The 19,161-nt window shown below is 42.6% G+C and overlaps 2 protein-coding genes across 3 annotated transcripts in view; one reads left to right on the top strand and one right to left on the bottom strand.

The window, feature by feature from the left end:
* The first annotated feature begins 1,007 nt into the window (after window positions 1–1,007).
* Window positions 1,008–16,323, top strand: LOC123764344 (carboxypeptidase Q). The gene is given in 11 exon segments (XM_069316043.1): window positions 1,008–4,085; window positions 5,997–6,106; window positions 6,510–6,660; window positions 7,004–7,201; window positions 7,203–7,254; window positions 7,466–7,633; window positions 8,608–8,726; window positions 9,793–9,906; window positions 9,908–9,958; window positions 10,350–10,413; window positions 11,327–16,323. Coding segments are annotated over 11 exon segments (1,524 nt in total). The 5' UTR covers window positions 1,008–3,755; the 3' UTR covers window positions 11,494–16,323.
* LOC123764345 (glutamate receptor ionotropic, kainate 4) overlaps window positions 11,998–19,161 on the bottom strand; it is a 13,097-nt gene continuing 5,933 nt past the window's right edge. The window contains exons 6-11 of one of the 2 annotated variants that reach the window (XM_069316044.1): window positions 18,093–18,193; window positions 16,902–17,116; window positions 15,519–15,680; window positions 13,773–13,879; window positions 13,322–13,488; window positions 11,998–12,317 (exon numbers count right to left, since the gene is read on the bottom strand). In XM_069316044.1, the coding sequence (XP_069172145.1) occupies window positions 12,244–12,317; window positions 13,322–13,488; window positions 13,773–13,879; window positions 15,519–15,680; window positions 16,902–17,116; window positions 18,093–18,193 (826 nt within the window). In that variant the 3' untranslated portion in view covers window positions 11,998–12,243. The remainder of the gene's footprint in view (window positions 12,318–13,321; window positions 13,489–13,772; window positions 13,880–15,518; window positions 15,681–16,901; window positions 17,117–18,092; window positions 18,194–19,161) is intronic. The other variant, XM_069316045.1, reaches the window with a different exon arrangement.

The following is a 19,161-nucleotide window of genomic DNA, read 5'->3' as shown; positions in this document are numbered from 1 at the left end:
AATTATACATTATAATAGGAATCGGGTACACACCAGGTTCGTAACAGTGGCCAACAAGTGGAACGCATTGAAAGTTGTCTAAGTCACTTTCATCCACAACCTTAACTCCAGATTCCTAGTATGTGCATCATAGTCAGACCTCACTCCCCGTAGACACTCGAGAGGTAAGAACTGGTAGGAAAGGACTGACTTATTATTATTAACATCTTTATTGACAAAATTAATTACAATTTTGCCTAATCTGAGGATTTTGATAGTCTTATTAAAGTGAGGATAATGCTGGTATTCACTCTCACGCAGGACAGAGGGTCATACATAAGACAATAGGTCTAAACTGTAGGCTGAAGCGCACATATATCATGGTGACTGACTCAGTGCTCTTGGCAGTACGTCGCACATCAGGCCCTTGACGCAATACGGCCATTTCCATACATACAAGAATTTCACACAGTGGATTAAATCACAGCCGCATCAGAATTTTAGCTGTTGAATAATAGATGAACTGTAAGCTAGAGTACCCGGTATTTGTAAAGCACTTCCCGGCCGTGCGTCAGTTAGGAAGCCTACTCAGAATTGGAAATGACCGTTTGGGTTCAAATATATGATAATCAGTCTGAAGTCATTCCACGTCAGAGTTTAGAGACATTGACTCAACCATATTGAAGTAAGTTACTGAAGGATGTGTCAGAGGTTGAAAAGTCTTCTCTCAAAGGTACGGTGACAAGATTGCCATGACGGATCGTCGTCTTTTAATACTGACTGCTAGAATTGCATCTCCTATTTGAAATTTGCAAAGTAACATGTTCACAACCTAATTGCAGGTTATAACTAACAGGCCACTTGTTTCAGAGGGCTTCTTTTCTATTTCAAGGCTTCTATTCTTTTTGAGGGCTTCTATTCTTTTTGAGGGCTTCTATTCTTTTTGAGGGCTTCTATTCTATTTGTGGGCAGCTATTGTTCCTAGGGGCGGCTATATTGTTCCTAGGGGCGGCTATATTGTTCCTAGGGGCGGCTATATTGTTCCTAGGGGCGGCTATATTGTTCCTAGGGGCGGCTATATTGTTCCTAGGGGCGGCTATATACTTCTTGTCGATGGCCATTTTTTCAGAGATCGGCATTTCTTTCTGATGACTATTCTTTCGTCGGGGCATAAAGAGCTAAACCTCACTCCCCCGGTAGGCAAGTAGGCTTCCTGTGTGCCTATTCTACACTAGAGGGGGCTCTACAGTCCACACCACACGACTAGGTCTCTATTTGAGGTCTCGGTTCCCGCCACTCTCTCCTTGCCATCATTTGCAATACAATGAATAATGAATTGGCAGTTGTACTCCGCGAGCGTCCAGGACCTGTTGATTTTAGTTCCAGACAACACAGTCAGAGTGTCACGGATGCTTACCTTATCCTCACGTGTACTACAGATGCGATAGTCCTGTCACACCCAAGTGGTTAACGTATGTAGCGAACACCTGCATTGTTTATGAGCAGGTGGAGTGACGTCACTCCTCCCACATTACAATAATGAATAAACAGGCTTATATATTAGTGGAAACTGGTATGGATGTGTGTGAGTACACGGTCACACACCTGTAATGGATACACGCTTCCTATAAGCGTCTCTTACATAACAGATGAAGCCACTTTTACCTGCATAGTGACAGAGGCTGAGCAAAGTTAATCGTGGCCACAGGTATTCAGACTCTGTCGTCAGTAGAAAGAGAGGCTCTGAGCTCTCAAGGCTGTTGCAGGTTATCACTCAGGCTATGGTGTCAATGTCAGAATTGTCAAAATCGTGGATTGAATTGTCACCGTGGGAGATTACATCCTATACAAAATGACCTTGTATACATCAGATCTTTAGTGGATTATGCTGCACCTCTGCTTGCTTTGGTGCCTGAAAGAAAGCTTGGAGGGCTTGAAAAATTGCAGAACGAAGCCTTGAGGGTAACCTTTGGGTGCCCTTGTACTACAAAGATACTTAACATGAGAAAGTAACTTAATATTTCCGAGCGTAGTTAATCGTGTTACTAAAATTGTCAAATTGGTATAAAAATGTTTAGGCTAACTCATCCTAACTCTTGCACAGAAGCCCTCCAGAATTTCTTTATTTAAGGTCAACATTCTTCCAAATGGATAACTAAAACTGGAATTGAACTCAGAATCTATCAGATTTATAATTTGTACCAAAGAGAGACAACAACGGCATTTTCCTGCACCGTGGGAGATTACATCCTTCCAGATTTTAATCCCTCTTTCCGCCCAAGAAGCAAATTAGAGATCAGCCCAAACTTCGTCTTGAGGCAAAGCTCAACGCCTTAAGTCATACTGATGCTCTGTCCACAGAGCATTCTCTCTCAAATCATATACACTGATGGTTCCCTACACCACCCCACGGGTGCAGCTGGAAGTGCAGTTGTCCTGACAATGGGTGATGGCTTATATTTTGAGAACTTGCTTTGTTCATTTGATACATCATGCTATTGTGATTTCTGTGTGTGACCCGATATACGTGTGGAACAGTGACTTAATCTCACGTGCTCAGTTCCTTAAAAAACACACACCTGCGCAAATAATACGGTATTCAGGACGACCGTGTTTTTGTTAAATTCTGGATCATAACATTCCGGTATTCCTCGTGTTGCATGTAGAGTGCCGTAGCTGCCAAGCCTCGCGGTGTGTGAGGCTGTGTTGAAATACCCAGAGGACCCTGCCTCATTACCTTGGGGGTGATGCCAGGGCTTGATCCATCCATGGCCACAATAAACAATCGACTTCTCTCATGATGTTTACTCTTATGGAAGGCATTTGACACAGCGGATCAAACATTGCCATTTTAACGTGGCAAATAATGAATTCCATCATTCAGAGTGTCATAGGGTGGTTGAGGTTCGATCTATATGACCGCATTTAATTAGGATTGGCTCGTATTGAGAAAATCAAATACTCCCATGAAGTCTGAAATGTGGATTTGATTGTCCATTCAATCCACCTTTCAGTGGGATTGTTGTGGTTTATATTCTAAAACCCAGACTGACCTCAATTTCGGTACCCTAATCACCCAAATCAACGCTGATGCAAAGATTTGTCAGATGTATCGAATGCCTGAACAGCAAAATTAACAGCGCAAGCAATGCGGACATTTTCGACCAAATATGCTTAAAGGAACGCCTGCTGCCTCGATACACCAACTTCCAGGCACAGAATGAGTATGAAGTGCCCAATAAACTTTTGTTCATATGAATAATTACTGCTTATATGATGATGACTGCTGGGGAGAAAGGTGGGTGACAGCTGGGGAAGCTGGGGAGACCGGTGGGTGATAGCTGGGAAAACAGGCGAGTGACAGCTCGGAAGACAGGCTAGACAAGAAATAGAAACAAGTTTCCTCATCAAGAGATTATAACATCAAGCTGTGCGAACAGCGGGTGAACTTTAATTAATTTTCATTAGGGACCTTAGTTTAAAATTGACATAATCTGCGTATTTTTATTAGTCAGACTACGGACGTATGTCTCGCTGCTGCTTCAGACTAGCAGAAGTCGACGAAGACAAATAAGAAGTACACACTGAAGTGAAATCGGCAAGATATGATAGTGAAGGTCAAAAGGTTGGTGGTGATAATGATAATGTGTTGATAAAAGATTAGGTAAGAATGATGCCCTTGGTAAGCTGAAGGTTACCTTATCTTGGGCCAACAATAGTGTGGAGGTATGGAACAATAGTGTCCGTTGTGTACGCTCTCAGTGACCACCATAGACATGGCGCGGGTAATGCTGTACCCATCCTTGCTGGCGGCGTTGATCTGCGTCCTCAACACCCAAGCTTTGTTCACTGTTCGTGTTCAGGGCAATAACAACACCAAAGGGTCAGTGATTGTGTCTGAACACACGCCGGCGACGGACTCCGTGCTGCGGGAGGAGACGACGGCATCGCCCGCAGCATGCAACCTGCCGCCGGCGCTGGTGGCGGAGATCCAGGGCTACAAGGAGGACGTCAACAAAATCATCGACTATGTAGTCAATGGAGACTACAAGGGTCGGGCCTACGCCACTTTGGCCGAGTTGGTCGATACCTACGGTCCTCGGATGGTCAGTTAGACTCCTGTAGAAGTGACTTAAACAGACGTGCACATACCCCCACCTGTAGAGTTGACTATAAAACAATCACCTTGTGACTCTGTAAGACTGAGATACAGGTAAACTGCACAGGTAAAGGACAAGGATTCAATCAAAGGGCATTCTAAAACCTGTTCAGATTATACCTAGCTAGTAACATGGTCAGGTGAAGAACCAAAAGAATAACAATCCAAGCTATTGACAACACCTTCACACGAGAATATTGCCGAGTGACTACTACTTGTTTAATTTTCAGGTACTAATAACAAAATTTCCATGTAGCACGGGCTATAGTGAGCTCGTAATTAGTGACTTGCTCAATGGTTGATAAAGTGTTAGTGCCAATATCAATACCTCACTACAATGTGAATCAAACTTTTGGGCACATGTCCTTTCACCTAACGCCTCTGTTCACCTAGCAGCAAGTAAGTTATATTTTTTATTTGTATATACAAGAGTTCTTACATTCTTGTACAGCCACTAGTACGCGTAGCGTTTCGGGCAAGTCCTTAATCCTATGGTCCCTGGAATACGATCCCCTGCCGCGAAGAATCGTTTTTTCATCCAAGTACACATTTTACTGTTGCGTTAAACAGAGGCTACAGTTAAGGAATTGCGCCCAGTAAATCCTCCCCGGCCAGGATACGAACCCATGACATAGCGTTCGCGGAACGCCAGGCGAGTGTCTTACCACTACACCACGGAGACTGATTTTTAACCGTTTAACATTTAACGTTTAACAATCAGGTACGTTTAACAACCAGGTACCCCATTTAACTGTTGGGTAAATAGAGGCTACAGTTAAGGATTGACACCCAGTAAATCCTTCCCGGCCAGGATATGATCCCAGGACAGTGCTCGCGAAACGCCAGGTGAGTGTCTTGACCACTACACCACGGGAACTGCTGAAGCCGGTCAGCTTGTGGGTTTGTATCCTGGCCGGGGTCAATAATTCGACCTGGGAGGGGGGGGGGGGCTCGAAAAAGCCTAACGTGTATGAATACACTCTGACTTCCTGTCCCTCGACACAGTGAATTAAATTGGGACCCTATGGTTGTGTACAGTTTAAGCTAGTTATGCCTATAATTTTTCATTTTCTATGATAATTTATAGAAAACATAGGAATTGTATCTATAACTACTCATTATTGTAAATGACTTAAATAAGTCTGATGTTACCATACGAAAGTTTTAAGCAAAATTTTCCTTATTTTTATTTTTAATGAATGGATGTATTAGCATTATAAAACAAGAGTCTTATTCCAGTTTCCACATTGCATGATTCTTAGTTTTAATTATTCTTTACATATAAAGTTTTGTCCACCTTGTCTATAACTCTTAAAATATTACACTTGAGAATCACGTCTCATATGGTCCTTCTCTACGCCGTTCTTAATCTGTTCTCCTACTCCAATTCCATACTAGCGCTGCATACTCCAGTACTGTCTGACATAAGTGTCTTCAATGCTTTAAGCATTGTGTTTAAATTTTGAAACACTACTTGTACCAATGTGTAAACAACGATAGCAATATTTTATCCAACAATATACCAGACTGCTTACCCGAAAGGTGGCCCGAAAGTTACTGTACGGTACTATTATTTTAATAACACAATCATATGTTAAAATTAAAATAAAAAAAATAAGCCAATTTATTTGAATAAATTTATTGTTTTTGTTGAGCGGCATTTGGATGGTCTTTTTATCTAGTGCTACTACGCATCAACATTGTATAACTTCTCCATGAGAACGTTGACAGATGGTTCTTCTTTAGCTTTCTGTACATGTAGTTACTTAGCTTTTCTGCTACTGACATGATGCAAGTCTGCCTGCATAACGGAACTGATGTGAGTTGTGAATCACTGAACTTATGGTAATCTTTACAGACCGGTTCAGGACAACTGGAAGCAGCCATTGACTGGATTATTGAACAATCTGAAGCAGCAGGCCTGGAGAACACTCACACAGAGGACGTCGCTGTGCCACACTGGGTCAGGTAAGGTCATGAGGGTGATGACTGGGTGAGGTTGAGGTCACGAGGGTGATGACTGGGTGAGGTTGAGGTCACGAGGGTGATGACTGGGTGAGGTTGAGGTCACGAGGGTGATGACTGGGTGAGGTTGAGGTCACGAGGGTGATGACTGGGTCAGGTGAGGTCACCCAAAGGAATGGCTAATACCCGGAGCACAAATAATGACTTAATTGACAATAACTGAAGCAAGGTGTTTGTTGTTTATTTAAAAGTGAGCGCGGCGTATAAACCAGATGATCACTGGTGCGTGGAAGCTAGCAGTGAGCAAATGACACATCCCAACGCCAATAGTTAGAGTATCTTGCTATCATGATAAAAGATGAAGAGTATCTTGTATCATGCGCTCAGACTCTTGTTCTGGTACAGGAAACACGGAATCCGCGTGGATGACCCTGCCGCGCCTCCAGGAGCTGAGCATATTGGGGTTGGGGAGCTCTGTGGCTACACCTCCAGAAGGCATCAGGGCCGAGGTCCTCGTCGTCAAGGACTTCGACGACCTGCAGAAACATGCCGACCAGGTGAGTGTTTCTGCGAGACGTGTCAGGGTGTAGTGTCATGCAGGGCGTTATAAAAAAAAATGGACCTTAAAAGGTTTAATTAAGCGGCTTCCGGCTATTGGGTATATGTATACATATGAGTATGCCTACCAACCATGAACATGCCTCCTCCGAAGTCCTAAGAAATATGCAATATATTCGTATGGAAAAATCTGACAAAACCAATTCACTCTTTTGCATCTTGAGAGAATTTCTTATTTCAATTTATCATCTTCCATTATTGTTATTTTACCTGAAGTTGGCACCACTGGTGGTGGCAACATAGAGGTTCTGGGTCGTAATAACTACAGTATTTGTTCCCCAGGCAGCCGGCAAGATAGTGGTGTTCAACCCAGACTGGGTATCTTACGGAGTGACGGTAGCCTACAGGACCGATGGAGCCTCCAGGGCAGCTGAAGTTGGTGCGGTGGCTTCTCTCATACGCTCCGTGACTCCCTTCTCCATGAACTCCCCCCACACCGGCCACCAGCAGTATAGAGAGACTAACAACACCATCCCTACAGGCTTGTATCACCGTTGAAGACGCAGCCATGATGGAGAGAATGCAAAGCAGAGGTCAGCACACCATCACTAACGCAGATTTGTATGGTTTCTACCAAGGTTATAGGTGGAAGACATTGTTGACATGGATAATAATTTTTGTCGTTCAAACTGATGCCTATTTTATTAGCAGTCTTCACGTAGGATTTTTATAATGAACTACTTTTAAATTCTATATAAAATTTATAAGATAAAACGGGTGGCTTATGTTCTGGGTCTTATACAGGTCAGAAGATAGAGGTGTTTTTGTCCATGGGAGCTCAGAGCTACCCAGACTTCATCTCTAGGAACACGATAACAGAGCTGCAAGGCCTCCAGTGGCCGGACGAGGCCGTCATAGTGTCCGGACACCTGGACTCCTGGGATGTTGGCCAGGGAGCCATGGATGACGGAGGTGGGTCCATCACTGACACCATTACGGGCTCACCATAGCCCGTGCTACATGGACACTTCGTTCTGAGTAGCTAAATCTGAAACAACAACCTGACACCACACATGCACTCCAAAAATAATATTAATGTAATAGAATGCAAATATAATTTGCTTATAAATATAGTTGGCTCGAATTAACTTTCAAGTTTATTGAAAGACTAGGAGAGGTTCCCACCGGTGACCAGGATTCTCTCTCTCTCTCTCTCTGTGACTGTGTGTGTGTCTGTGTCTGTCTTTTCATCCTCCCTCACCCCCTCCCCTCCAATCTCGGACAGACAAACATCTGTTTTGAAGCGGTGCCCGAGACTCTTCCCTCTTGTCCCCTTCCTATAGTCTCTTCCACCTTTTCTCTACTCTTCCTTGACCCCATCGTCCCGCTTGACCTTATCCTCTTGGTTCCCGTTCTCTCCCTCTCGTCTTGAAATTGATAACTAAACACTCTTAGGGAATCACATCACATATTTCAAATTTTACTATGAAAATCACATGAGAGGTGCTTATAATTACTAACATTTCTTAAGAAGCTTTTTGAAAAAAAAAACGGTTGCATCAACTTTGGATAAAAATATGAACCTTACTTTTTAAGATCAGTGCCATTCATATATATTATGGTTTACAGTGTCTTGATTATAATAAAAAGTAGCATAAGTCAGGTGCTAGAGCAGTAACATTGTAACTGACTCAGAAATGCGTATACAGAATTGAGAATTCCAAAATTACATGGTGTGTTTTGTTCACGGTAATATTCCCCTCGCTGAAGACAGCCTAATTGTCTATTTTGACACCTAAAACATAAATTCAACACCCATATTGAGTCACAGAATTCAGGACACAATAACAATACTGTACTTCTTAACTTCATGAAGTTACGAAGGTAAGTAATGTACAGTTGTTTCGTCCATAACAATAGTGTGAGTTGTGAAGGCTGTGTTGCAGGCGGCGCCATGATCTCCTGGAATGCAGGGGTAGTGTTGAAGCAGCTTAGACTGAGGCCTCGACGGACCCTTAGGACCATCCTGTGGACCGGGGAGGAGCAGGGCCTCTACGGTGGACTGGTACGGTGCACTTGTAACACTTTAATACGTTTAAAGTTAGCCAATTTATTATCATGCTAAACCCATTGTGGGGGATGTAAGTGGTAGGGTTGTAGAGTCTTATAATGGAGGATAGAATGTTTGTGGTGTTTTTAAGCATGTTTAGTAGCTGTCAACTGTTAACGATAGTCAAAACTTCAGGTTTGATGAAATATAGCAAGTATTACATCTGGAGCCAGTACAAACTTATGTGGTAAATTTTCTACAATACACAAACTTGGGACACAAAGCTAAGATTTTTGGGTATTATTTTTTAGATATATACAAGAGTTGCTACATTCTTGTACAGCCACTAGTACGCGTAGCGTTTCGGGCAGGTCCCTGGAATACGATCCCCTGCCGCGAAGAATCGTTTTTTTCATCCAAGTACACATTTTACTGTTGCGTTAAACAGAGGCTACAGTTAAGGAATTGCGCCCAGTAAATCCTCCCCGGCCAGGATACGAACCCATGACATAGCGCTCGCGGAACGCCAGGAGAGTGTCTTACCACTACACCACGGAGACTGCCATGATGTTTTCAGTTAAATATTTGGAAATTTAAATGTTATTGATATATTTTTCATATAAAATGTCCCTGCTGGTCATGTGGGGGCCCTGCTGGTCATTTGGGTATTTGATGGTCATTTCACAAATCTAGGTAAAATCAGTCAATGCCTAGGTTTTATTCCTTGTATGTCTTGAGAGCTGTGGTAACGTGTGGGGCTCATACGTCTTGACCTTGGGTGGAATGCCTCAATAACATAGATGTTGCTTCACGCTATTGTACACCTCGGTTTGATCAATGGCACATTGTATCACAAGGTTGTATCCTCGACGTCTGTCTGCATTACATGGGCTTTGCTGAAATCGGTAGAATTGTGAAGATAAATATATAAAACAAGATATAATGTCTGATTTGCAGCACAATACAGTAGAGTAATCGCCTCACAACCAATTACAACAGAGTTCAGTTTCCTGGAGCACAGTTTGACAACTTTACACTTGGCCGCTCCACATTTATTATCAGCTTGCATTAACCTCCCCAGGCCTACTACGACAAGCACGTCAACGACAGTGCCAATTTCCAGCTAATATTGGAGTCGGATGCCGGGACATTCACCCCATCGGGTCTGGCATTCAACGGCACTCAGGAGGCCACCTTGCATCATCCAGGAGGTGATGAAGCTCCTGCAGGCCATCAACGCTACACAGGTGAGCGTACAGCTGTCAGACAAGGGGAAGTTAGAGGGGAGACAGGGTTGTGTGGAGTAGAGGAGGACAGCAGAGGTGGGGGGGGGGGAAAGATGGAAGGTAGAGTAGAATGGGTTTGTGGAGGGTAAAGTACGGGGTGAGGAAAGGAAAGGATCAGGAGACAATGAGCAAAGGCTTTGGTATCGCAGTACCATGTACTGTTTTATTCTGTGCTTTGGTATTTTTTTTTTTTTTTTACATAATGTGGAGAGACATTAGTATGTAATGTTAAGTTAAAAAAAATGATGGTTGAAAACCTGAATGTGTTTTGAACAGCGGTGTTAATTTAGTAATTTGGTTTTCAACATCAAATGAGGTTAAAACAATTTTTAATTTCTTATGTGTGTTTTAGGTGATGAGCCCCATGGACGGTGGACCGGACATTGAGGTGTGGCAGAAAGCTGGAGTCCCAACAGGTGAGATGAGCGTTGTCCCTCACTCCCGTTCCCAGGAACCCTCCTTAACAAGCACTGACCTGACCTTAATATGATATGCCAGGATATTTCACAACCAGTGCTGACCTAACCCTAACATGACGTACCAGAACCCTTCCTAGCTGTCCGATCTTCCATTTTCCTGACCGTACATGCGAGAAATATTGCATTAACGTGTATATTTTTAGGATATTGTGTGATGTTACGATGAACTACTCACAATAGGTTTCAAAGGGTAAGGCTGTTTACCAGGGCAAGTGGCAACAGTTGAGAAACTGCCAACTTACACCTGTGTGTATGAGATTCATCCCAAAGGGAGTCGAGCACCACACACAATGTGCAAATCCACTTTATTGCGATCGGACTGAAGTGGATTGCAAATCCACTTCAGTTTTGTCACTAGAAATTAGCCTAGATGAGGGATTTCAGTTGCTGCTGTTGCTGCTGCTGAGTACTGTCGTCTTAACACCTCTCTTCCTGCTTTAGTCATATACACCTTTATAAAAGTCTTGGAGAGCTCAAGATAGATTTTAGTTAAAATTAGATATAGGATGTATATTTACTGTGCCATTTTTATATTTGTGAATAAATGTGAATTGAATACACAGCGGTATTGCTTACTCAATACCTGTGTCCCCCCCCTCTCCACCAGGCTCATTGTGTCCCCCCCCCCCCTCTCCTCCAGGTTTACTGTGTGTGTCCCCCCCCCCCTCTCCACCAGGTTTACTGTGTGTGTCCCCCCCCCTCTCCACCAGGTTTACTGTGTGTGTCCCCCCCCCCCCTCTCCACCAGGTTTACTGTGTGTGTCCCCCCCCCCCCCTCTCCACCAGGTTTACTGTGTGTGTCCCCCCCCCCCCCTCTCCACCAGGTTTACTGTGTGTCTCCTCTCCACCAGGTTCACTGTACAATGACGATCCCAGATACTACTGGTTCCACCATTCTCATGGCGACACTGTCAGCGTGGAGGACTCGAACGCCCTGGACCGCTGCCTCGCCGTTTGGGCCTCTGTCGCCTATGTCACTGCCAACATGACCGAAAGGATTCCACATGCCCCCGTGTAGGATCCCTCAGCAGGAAATCTCCGTTCCCAGGCACACTAGACAGATGTAGCGGTGATGGTGTGTCAAACCTATAATATTTCAGCTAATCGATCACACCCTACAAGGCAATGTCAAAGTCATGTTAATTTAGGAGGGTGAAAGCATATTTTCCTTTCCACGTGAGAAATTTATTTATATACATATAAAGACAGCTGTCTTAAGATGACTTTATGGGACCAAACACAGATGAGACGTTCATAAGTCAATGTCTTGTGTAACGGTTCTTTTAACTGACAGATATCTATTGGATTTGCAAAATGTACTTAAACATGTATGGCTTACCAGTCACTGCATTAGAAAATACAGTCCTACGATGACATATTTCTTGTGTTCGATTATTACAGCATTTAAGTTCTGATATTGTTGAGCGTACGGTGGTGAGTGTCTCGCTCTGTTCATTATGTGAACAGAACTCGCATCACGTAAGGCAGACATGTTAAATATTCAACAATGATTAACACCAAATTATATTTTAGCTGCTTTATTGCTTACATCTAATACAACTACCACAAAGTGTCCCGCTGGGACCCGACCACACTGGGAATTTAGCAGTTATAAAACAGCCACGGGGCACTTAGAGGTCCCAGAACACAGCTACAAGGCACTTGGATTTCCTTGGATGTGATTTCCTTGTGCACTTAAAGAGAAGCATTTGAGGGAGAACTCTTAGATGATCAGTAAAGGTGATGGGTCACTGGAGGCCACAGACGGTCATGGGCTGGCCTGGGTGTGCAAGGGAGGGAGAAGCCTCTCCAGCATGAAGAGGACAATGGCCACCACCAGACCTGGCCGGGAGAGAGATGCAAAAAAAATCTGTGGGATTTATCTGCAGCATGGAGAAAACATCCTTTAGACCTACCCTACAGCATAAGGAGAAAAGGAGAATACCATGCACACCTACCCTACAGCATAAGGAGAATACCCTGTAGACCTAACCTACAGCAAAAGGACAATATCCTGTACACCTAACCTACAGCATAAGGAGAATACCCTGTAAACCTAACCTTGTGTTTGGTTCCGAGGATCAGTGTCCCCACGGCCCAGTCTCAGACTAAGCCTCCTAGCTGGTGGTGGTTGTCGATTTCTCTTTTGAACACCATGAAAGGTCGGCCAGTTATGCACTTTGTGTGTAGCAGGAGCATGTTGAAAAGTCTTATGCCCTTGAATTGAGTAGAGTTCTCTCTCAGCGTGCCTATTGCCCCCTCTTCTTTTCAATGGAGTTATTCTGCACATCCTGCCATGCCTCCTGGTCTTGTGTGATGTTATTTCCATGTGCAGATTTGGATCTAGTCCCTCATAATATTTTCCAAGTATAGATTATGTATCTCACTCACCTGCTCTCTAGGTAAAAAGATATAAAGGTTTTAATCGGTCCTAATAATTTAGATATTTTGTTGAGTGGATTCTAGCAGTAAAAGATCTTTGCACATTGTCCATGTCAGCAATGTTTCCAGCTTTGAATGGGGCTGTTATTATGCAACAATATTCCATGCTAGAGAGCACTAGTGTCTTGAAGAGGATCATCATTAGTATTGCATTTATTTTGAAACTTTGCATTAGTTTGAAAGGTTCTTGACCTGTAATTTATCTTGCAGTTGTGACAACTACTTTGGTGTGTTCTTTAAAGGTCTTCCTATAGCATAGAGAACACCCTGAAGACCTAATCATAGCATGGAGGGAACCACCAGCACAGAGAACACGGTAGAGCTAACCTGCAACATACAGGGAATACCCTGTAGAAGTCTCCAATGGAGGGAACCACCAGCACAGAGAACACTGTAGAGCTAACCTGCAACATAGACAGAGAATACCCCGTAGAAGTCGCCGATGCTGAGAGGCCGCAGGTCGGCAGAGGTGACCGTGAAGGCTCTTAACTTGAGGCACTCCGTGGCGTTGGCCTTGTTGTTGTTGGTGGTGAGGAGGTCCAGCAGGCCAGACTCCCTCAGCCTGCGGATACTGGAAGAATAGAATGGGGAGTCGGTGAAAACTATCTGCATTACTTATCTACTGGATCTTTAAGAGGTTATTATTAAAATGAAAATCAAAGGACATTATTTAGACATGCGCAAATAAGATTCTTTTGGTGCTACCCATAGAACCGACGCATGTTAGGACACCGACAATTCAAAACAACTTGAGGGAGAATATAATGCGTGGGTTCTACTGCCACCTCCAGGACAGGGGAAATGTGACGTGTAATATCCCCATTAATTACAATAAATAGATGGTGATTAACTCACACTTCATCTACTCTGGGCCTGAGTGCAGAGCCCCTGGGAAAGGCCAAGCTGAGAGGGGTGGGGCCCAGGAACCCGTGTGACATCAGGTACATCGAACATCGTCCGGTCTGTAACAAAAAAAAACATGAATGGGCAACTGAATAGAAAATTTCTTGTATACAAATTATCAGGTGACTATAATCGAAAACAAGAAATCTAAGAAAAGCTCAATGTCTTCTTTACTTATTTTGATGTGAGAGAAGTATCAAAGAGATTGTTCTCACCAGAATGTAAGATAACTCACCATTAATATATAATGTGATAGTACACCTTAAGTCTTGGTGCACAATAAATGTATTCATATATAAACGGTATGAGACACGAGTTGTGTGCCCGCCAAGTATTAGTTTAATTAGGTTATTAAGGATACCACACCTATCTGTGGGGAATAGGTTAGTGTCATAAAAAAGGTTCAGGTACTGGAACCAGTGATTTTCAAGATACCCAATTTACATTTGTGGTGTGCTTGTTGCATATAATGTTCATGTCTACCTTACACACTCACACTACTACTACCAGTAGATGAACTTGTGTCTAGATAGAGAAAATAATTTAAAAAAATCAGTTAAACCCATTTTTTTCTTAGGGCACCACTCCCTTCCCTTTTGCCACATCAGAAGTTAGGTAGGATTTTAAGAATATGTATATTTTGTGTTCCTTTAGGCTAACTCATGGCCTGGTCCCTGTGTCTGTATTTACCGTTATAATACTGACATAAGAAATGACCACTAATCACAATGAAGACAGGCCTAGGTGCTAAGATGCACCCAGGTCTGCCTGTACACTACAGTAAATTGTATACTTTATTATTTGAATCTATAAATTTTGTCTGCATTCTAATTAATCATTAGTATTTTTATGGGAGATTCCTTTGCGGGTAGGAGTACAACCTTACCTGCATGCTAATTCTGTACAACTCTACCAACCAAGTAAGCTTTATCTGGGGCCTTCAGATTGATCATCTGCAGGCCCTCCCCCAAGAGGGATCACAGTGTAGCTAAGGACTCCTGAACCGTTTTAAATGTCATCTTATTTTATTTATTACTCAGAGCTGTAGATGTATGAGTTGAATAGATTATTGGCCATAAGATTTTTCAATGTAAATTTGCGAGTTCTAAATTTACAAATACCCTGTATGTAAATTTCGCAGAAAATTGGGCATGAGTTGCATGAAAAAATTGTTTTTACAGCAACTAGACACACATTGAATACATTTTGTATGCAGAATAAAGATTAGAGGCTATTATGATAGCTCAGTGCACAATATACAAAATGGGTTAAAATTTACATTATGTACTGTACATTTTCATTTTTTATTTTGTAGAAAAACTATTTAAATTTCGATGCTGAAACTTGAACCGATAGGAGGCCTCATCATTTTGATTTTGTCAGTCTCGGTGAAATTGAATTTTTTTTTTAATATCCTTGATTGTGCTCTCAAAGTTGCCTGTACTGTATGTCCATTGGCTATTACTTGCTGTGTATTGACAACAGATTATAACGTGATACTGCACTCTTGTACATAAATTAAGACGAGAATATCGTCAGGATAATGGAAAAAATATGTAACTCCTTTAATAATGTAATTTTCTAACGGGAAAATGTGTTAGTTATTCATCAAACCTTCAGTGACTTGGGATATTACTTGAACTGATGTACTGTATGAATAATGTAAGCATTATTTGTTTGCACATTCACTCTACTCACCTTTGAGAAACTCAGAGTCATGAGTGAATTTAGGCCAATCCTGGAGCCGGCGCCGGCGATCAGGCCCTGCTCTGTGTGAACGATGGCCTGCCACTGTCTGGTCAGTGGGTACACAACCATCTGTTTACTCAGGCGACCCAGGCTGCTGTTCCTCTCCGCATTCTGCATAAGATTTAACTGATTTTTATTTGGCTTCGTAACAGTTCAGTAAATATTTGAATACGTTAGAGCACATTGAGTAATTAACAGTATTTGTTAAACTTGCGTTTTCCAGCAGAATCTTTGATGGAGTTACTTCACAAAGAATACCACAGGTAACATGTGGCAAATTCTTGACAAGTATTTGACAAAAATTTGGAAATTCTTGACAAGACCGAGCTCTTAACGGTCTTTAAGTCATAGCATTTCTGATTTTACAGCCAACATCGACCCTCAGATGATGTAGATCTGATTGACCTGACTACGGACACTCACTTAAGATAGGATCCTAGAGACACACCACTAGCATTCAACTGGGACTCAAACTCTCCTGGGGTGGCACTTGAGTTTAGAAGTATTAGGTGGTCCACGTGCCAGTCATATAAACTGCAAACTACAATAACTGTGGAAATGACATTTCATTTGCTTGCACCATCGGAGCCTCAAACTCATGACTAAGTGTCGTCGTGATGACACTTGTGGTGCAGTGGTCAGAGTACCAGTGCTGTTGACCCATGGTGTCCTGGGTTCAAATCCTGAAGTTATAGTTATTGATGTATATTTATATACTGTACTTGTATAATTCAATTAAACAATTGCATTTTGACCAATGTTAATTTTCTTATTGATATTTTCCAGTCTACATAAATACCTTCTACCATCTAGGGAGGGGGGTGAAGGAACACTAAATCACTTAATCTTTCCATTTTATTGTTCGACGTTTCATCAGGAATGTGACATCTTCAGGAATACACAATGCATTACAGAAACATGTATACTAAGCTTATATGTAGAAACAAATTTTTATGTGTGGGTTCACCTCGCCCTATGATCCACCTAACGTCCTTAAATCCTAGGGAGTGCCGAAGAGTAGGGGCGAGGTGAATGTTGATCTAACTATATTATTTTCTTCTGTGTCTGCATACTGAGTGAACATACTGCTATGACAGCATGTCCACTCACAGGATTAATGACGCTACTTTATAAACTCTCACTTCGGGGCAAAATGTAAAAATGCAATAGCCACAACCTACAACATCCTCAGACAAACTTGAAACATCGGATAATACTGTGACAAAATTGAAATGTCTGATAATACTGTATGTACGATTTTCTGTTTTTTCTGAATAGCAGATTTTTTAGGGTCAAAAGCCAATGATTTTAAGTGGATGCCATGACACTCACCAAAAGTGCAAAGTGCAGCATGCTAGAGTCGCTGACTGCAGTAGGGATGTTGGAGTGGACCAGCTCCTCCAAGTTGGTGAAGGGGAGGGCCAGCTTGGGAATAGTGAGCATGGCCTGTAAGTTGGAGCGGTACACTGTGCCAACAATCAGCGCTGCCACCAGCCACACACCAGTGATCACTCGCACTCCATCCTCTGCTGGCTTCCACGGTACAGCTGTCGGTATAATGCGCCATCAGTAAACAGCTGCTGTGGTGGTGCAATGAATAAATGTTTTATGGTGCAACTGACATCATGGATTTCATGATAAAGCCGCTAATTTCTAAACGAAAGACAATCAAACTTATGAACAAATACGCATGCACCCACACATACCTACACAGGCACCTTTCTTTTAATAACACTTTAATGCGCCCGGCACTCATGAAAAAAAAAATAGTGCACTGTGCGCGCGGCGTTTTGGGCTCATTGAGCATAAACACCAAAAAGTGTGTAATCTTTTCACTCTCCTGACACCAATTATCGAGCTACGTATTTCATTTTAGTATCAATGTGTTGGCAATAAAATTCTCTACAAGATCATATGTATAAAAGTGTCACCAAAGCATTAGCTATCCCACCACGAAATAAATAAAAACGTAGATCTCTCGCCGTGACGCCCAAACAGCAACAAAATGTTCATACTCTTTTTGTTTGTTGTCAGTTCCACATTAGTCCTACAGCTTTAAATTTTATATCACTGAACTCACAATAAAATTCCCTACCCAGACATATGCATATAAATGTAGAATCATGATCGCGGCCCACACCAGGAGAGTGTGAAGTGGGCGATTACCCTTGTTGTCAACAATTCAATAGTCTCTCCACTAAGTTACAATACAATGCCGTTCTCCCAAATAGGCCATGTGCCTATTAGAGAAAACGGAAATTTAATGGCAAACATTTTCATACTAACCCCAAGTCGATCGAATAAGAATTGGATTTCGTACGATTTTTTTTTACATCGCGCGGCTATTTACGACGCGGCTACGGAACCCGTTAAGCAAACCCGTCGTGTATTTCCAGTCTTCCCAGCACAAAGAGTGCTGGGAAGACTGGACACCACTAGCTTGGCTCTCATCCTGTAACTACACTTAGGTAATTACGCTTAGTTAATTACACTGAGGAAGTATAACATAGCAGGCATACTCACACTGGTACATAAGGACAGACAAGGTCCAGAGGGAGGCCTTGTCCAGACTGCAGGACCATCCTGACACCTGCCGCCATGACGGGTGCTGTCGCCTGTGGGAACTGTTTGGTATCACTGCCAGGCTTCTTAGAGGATGGGTAATTAAATTATAATGCAAATTATATATATTCGACGTTAAAATTACGTAAAATTAGCGTAGAATGTCAATTTGAACATGAATAAAGTGTTGGTTCTATTTTGATTTGGCATTGACGTCAATCCACTGTTGAATTTAAACATCGATTTAATGTTGGCAATGGTTCTAATTTGAATTTATACAACATTCCACTGATGTTGAAATTACGTCGAATTCAATGTTATCTTGAGATGATTTCGGGGCTTTAGTGTCCCCGCGGCCAAACCCTCGACCAGGCCTCCACCCCCAGGAAGCAGCCCTGACTAACACCCAGGTTAGAGGCTAGGTATCAGGGGCAAAGGGTGAAAGAAACTCTGCCCATTGTTTCTCGCCGGCGCCTGGGATCGAACCCAGGATCACAAGTACAGCGTGCCGTCGGCTCGGCCGACCGGCTCCCTGGATGTTGATTTGTACATGAAAACGTTCATTCATTGTTAGCGTTGTTCTATTTCGATTCACCATTGATGAGACGTTAAAATTACAAAGATTCATTGTCGAACTGACATTGAATAAACATCCATTCAGTGTTGGAGTTGCAGTCATCGGGAGGACAAACCCTTCATGCAAACTGCACCTACTATCAAGAAGAAGTGTTGGAGTTGGATCTATTTCAGCGTTGGAGTTGGATCTGTGCCACTTTGACTGCTGCCAGGGCTATTGAAAAAAAAGCATACCCTAGATGCTTTCGGCGTTTCGAGCCCTTACGCGGCAAGCCCGAAAAGTGTATACTCTTTTGACTGTCGTGACACTAATTGTAGGCGTACGTATGTAAATTTGGTATCACTGTGTTCGCAATAGAATTGTCTATAAGAACATACCTATAAAATGCCGCCAACTGCATAAGGCATATCAACACCAAATAAAAAACTATTGAGATCACTAGCCGAGAGCGCC

This window comes from Procambarus clarkii, chromosome 82, assembly GCF_040958095.1.
Source record: "Procambarus clarkii isolate CNS0578487 chromosome 82, FALCON_Pclarkii_2.0, whole genome shotgun sequence".
Classification (NCBI taxonomy): Eukaryota; Metazoa; Arthropoda; class Malacostraca; order Decapoda; family Cambaridae; genus Procambarus; species Procambarus clarkii.
This window is presented reverse-complemented; position numbering and strand designations above follow the sequence as displayed.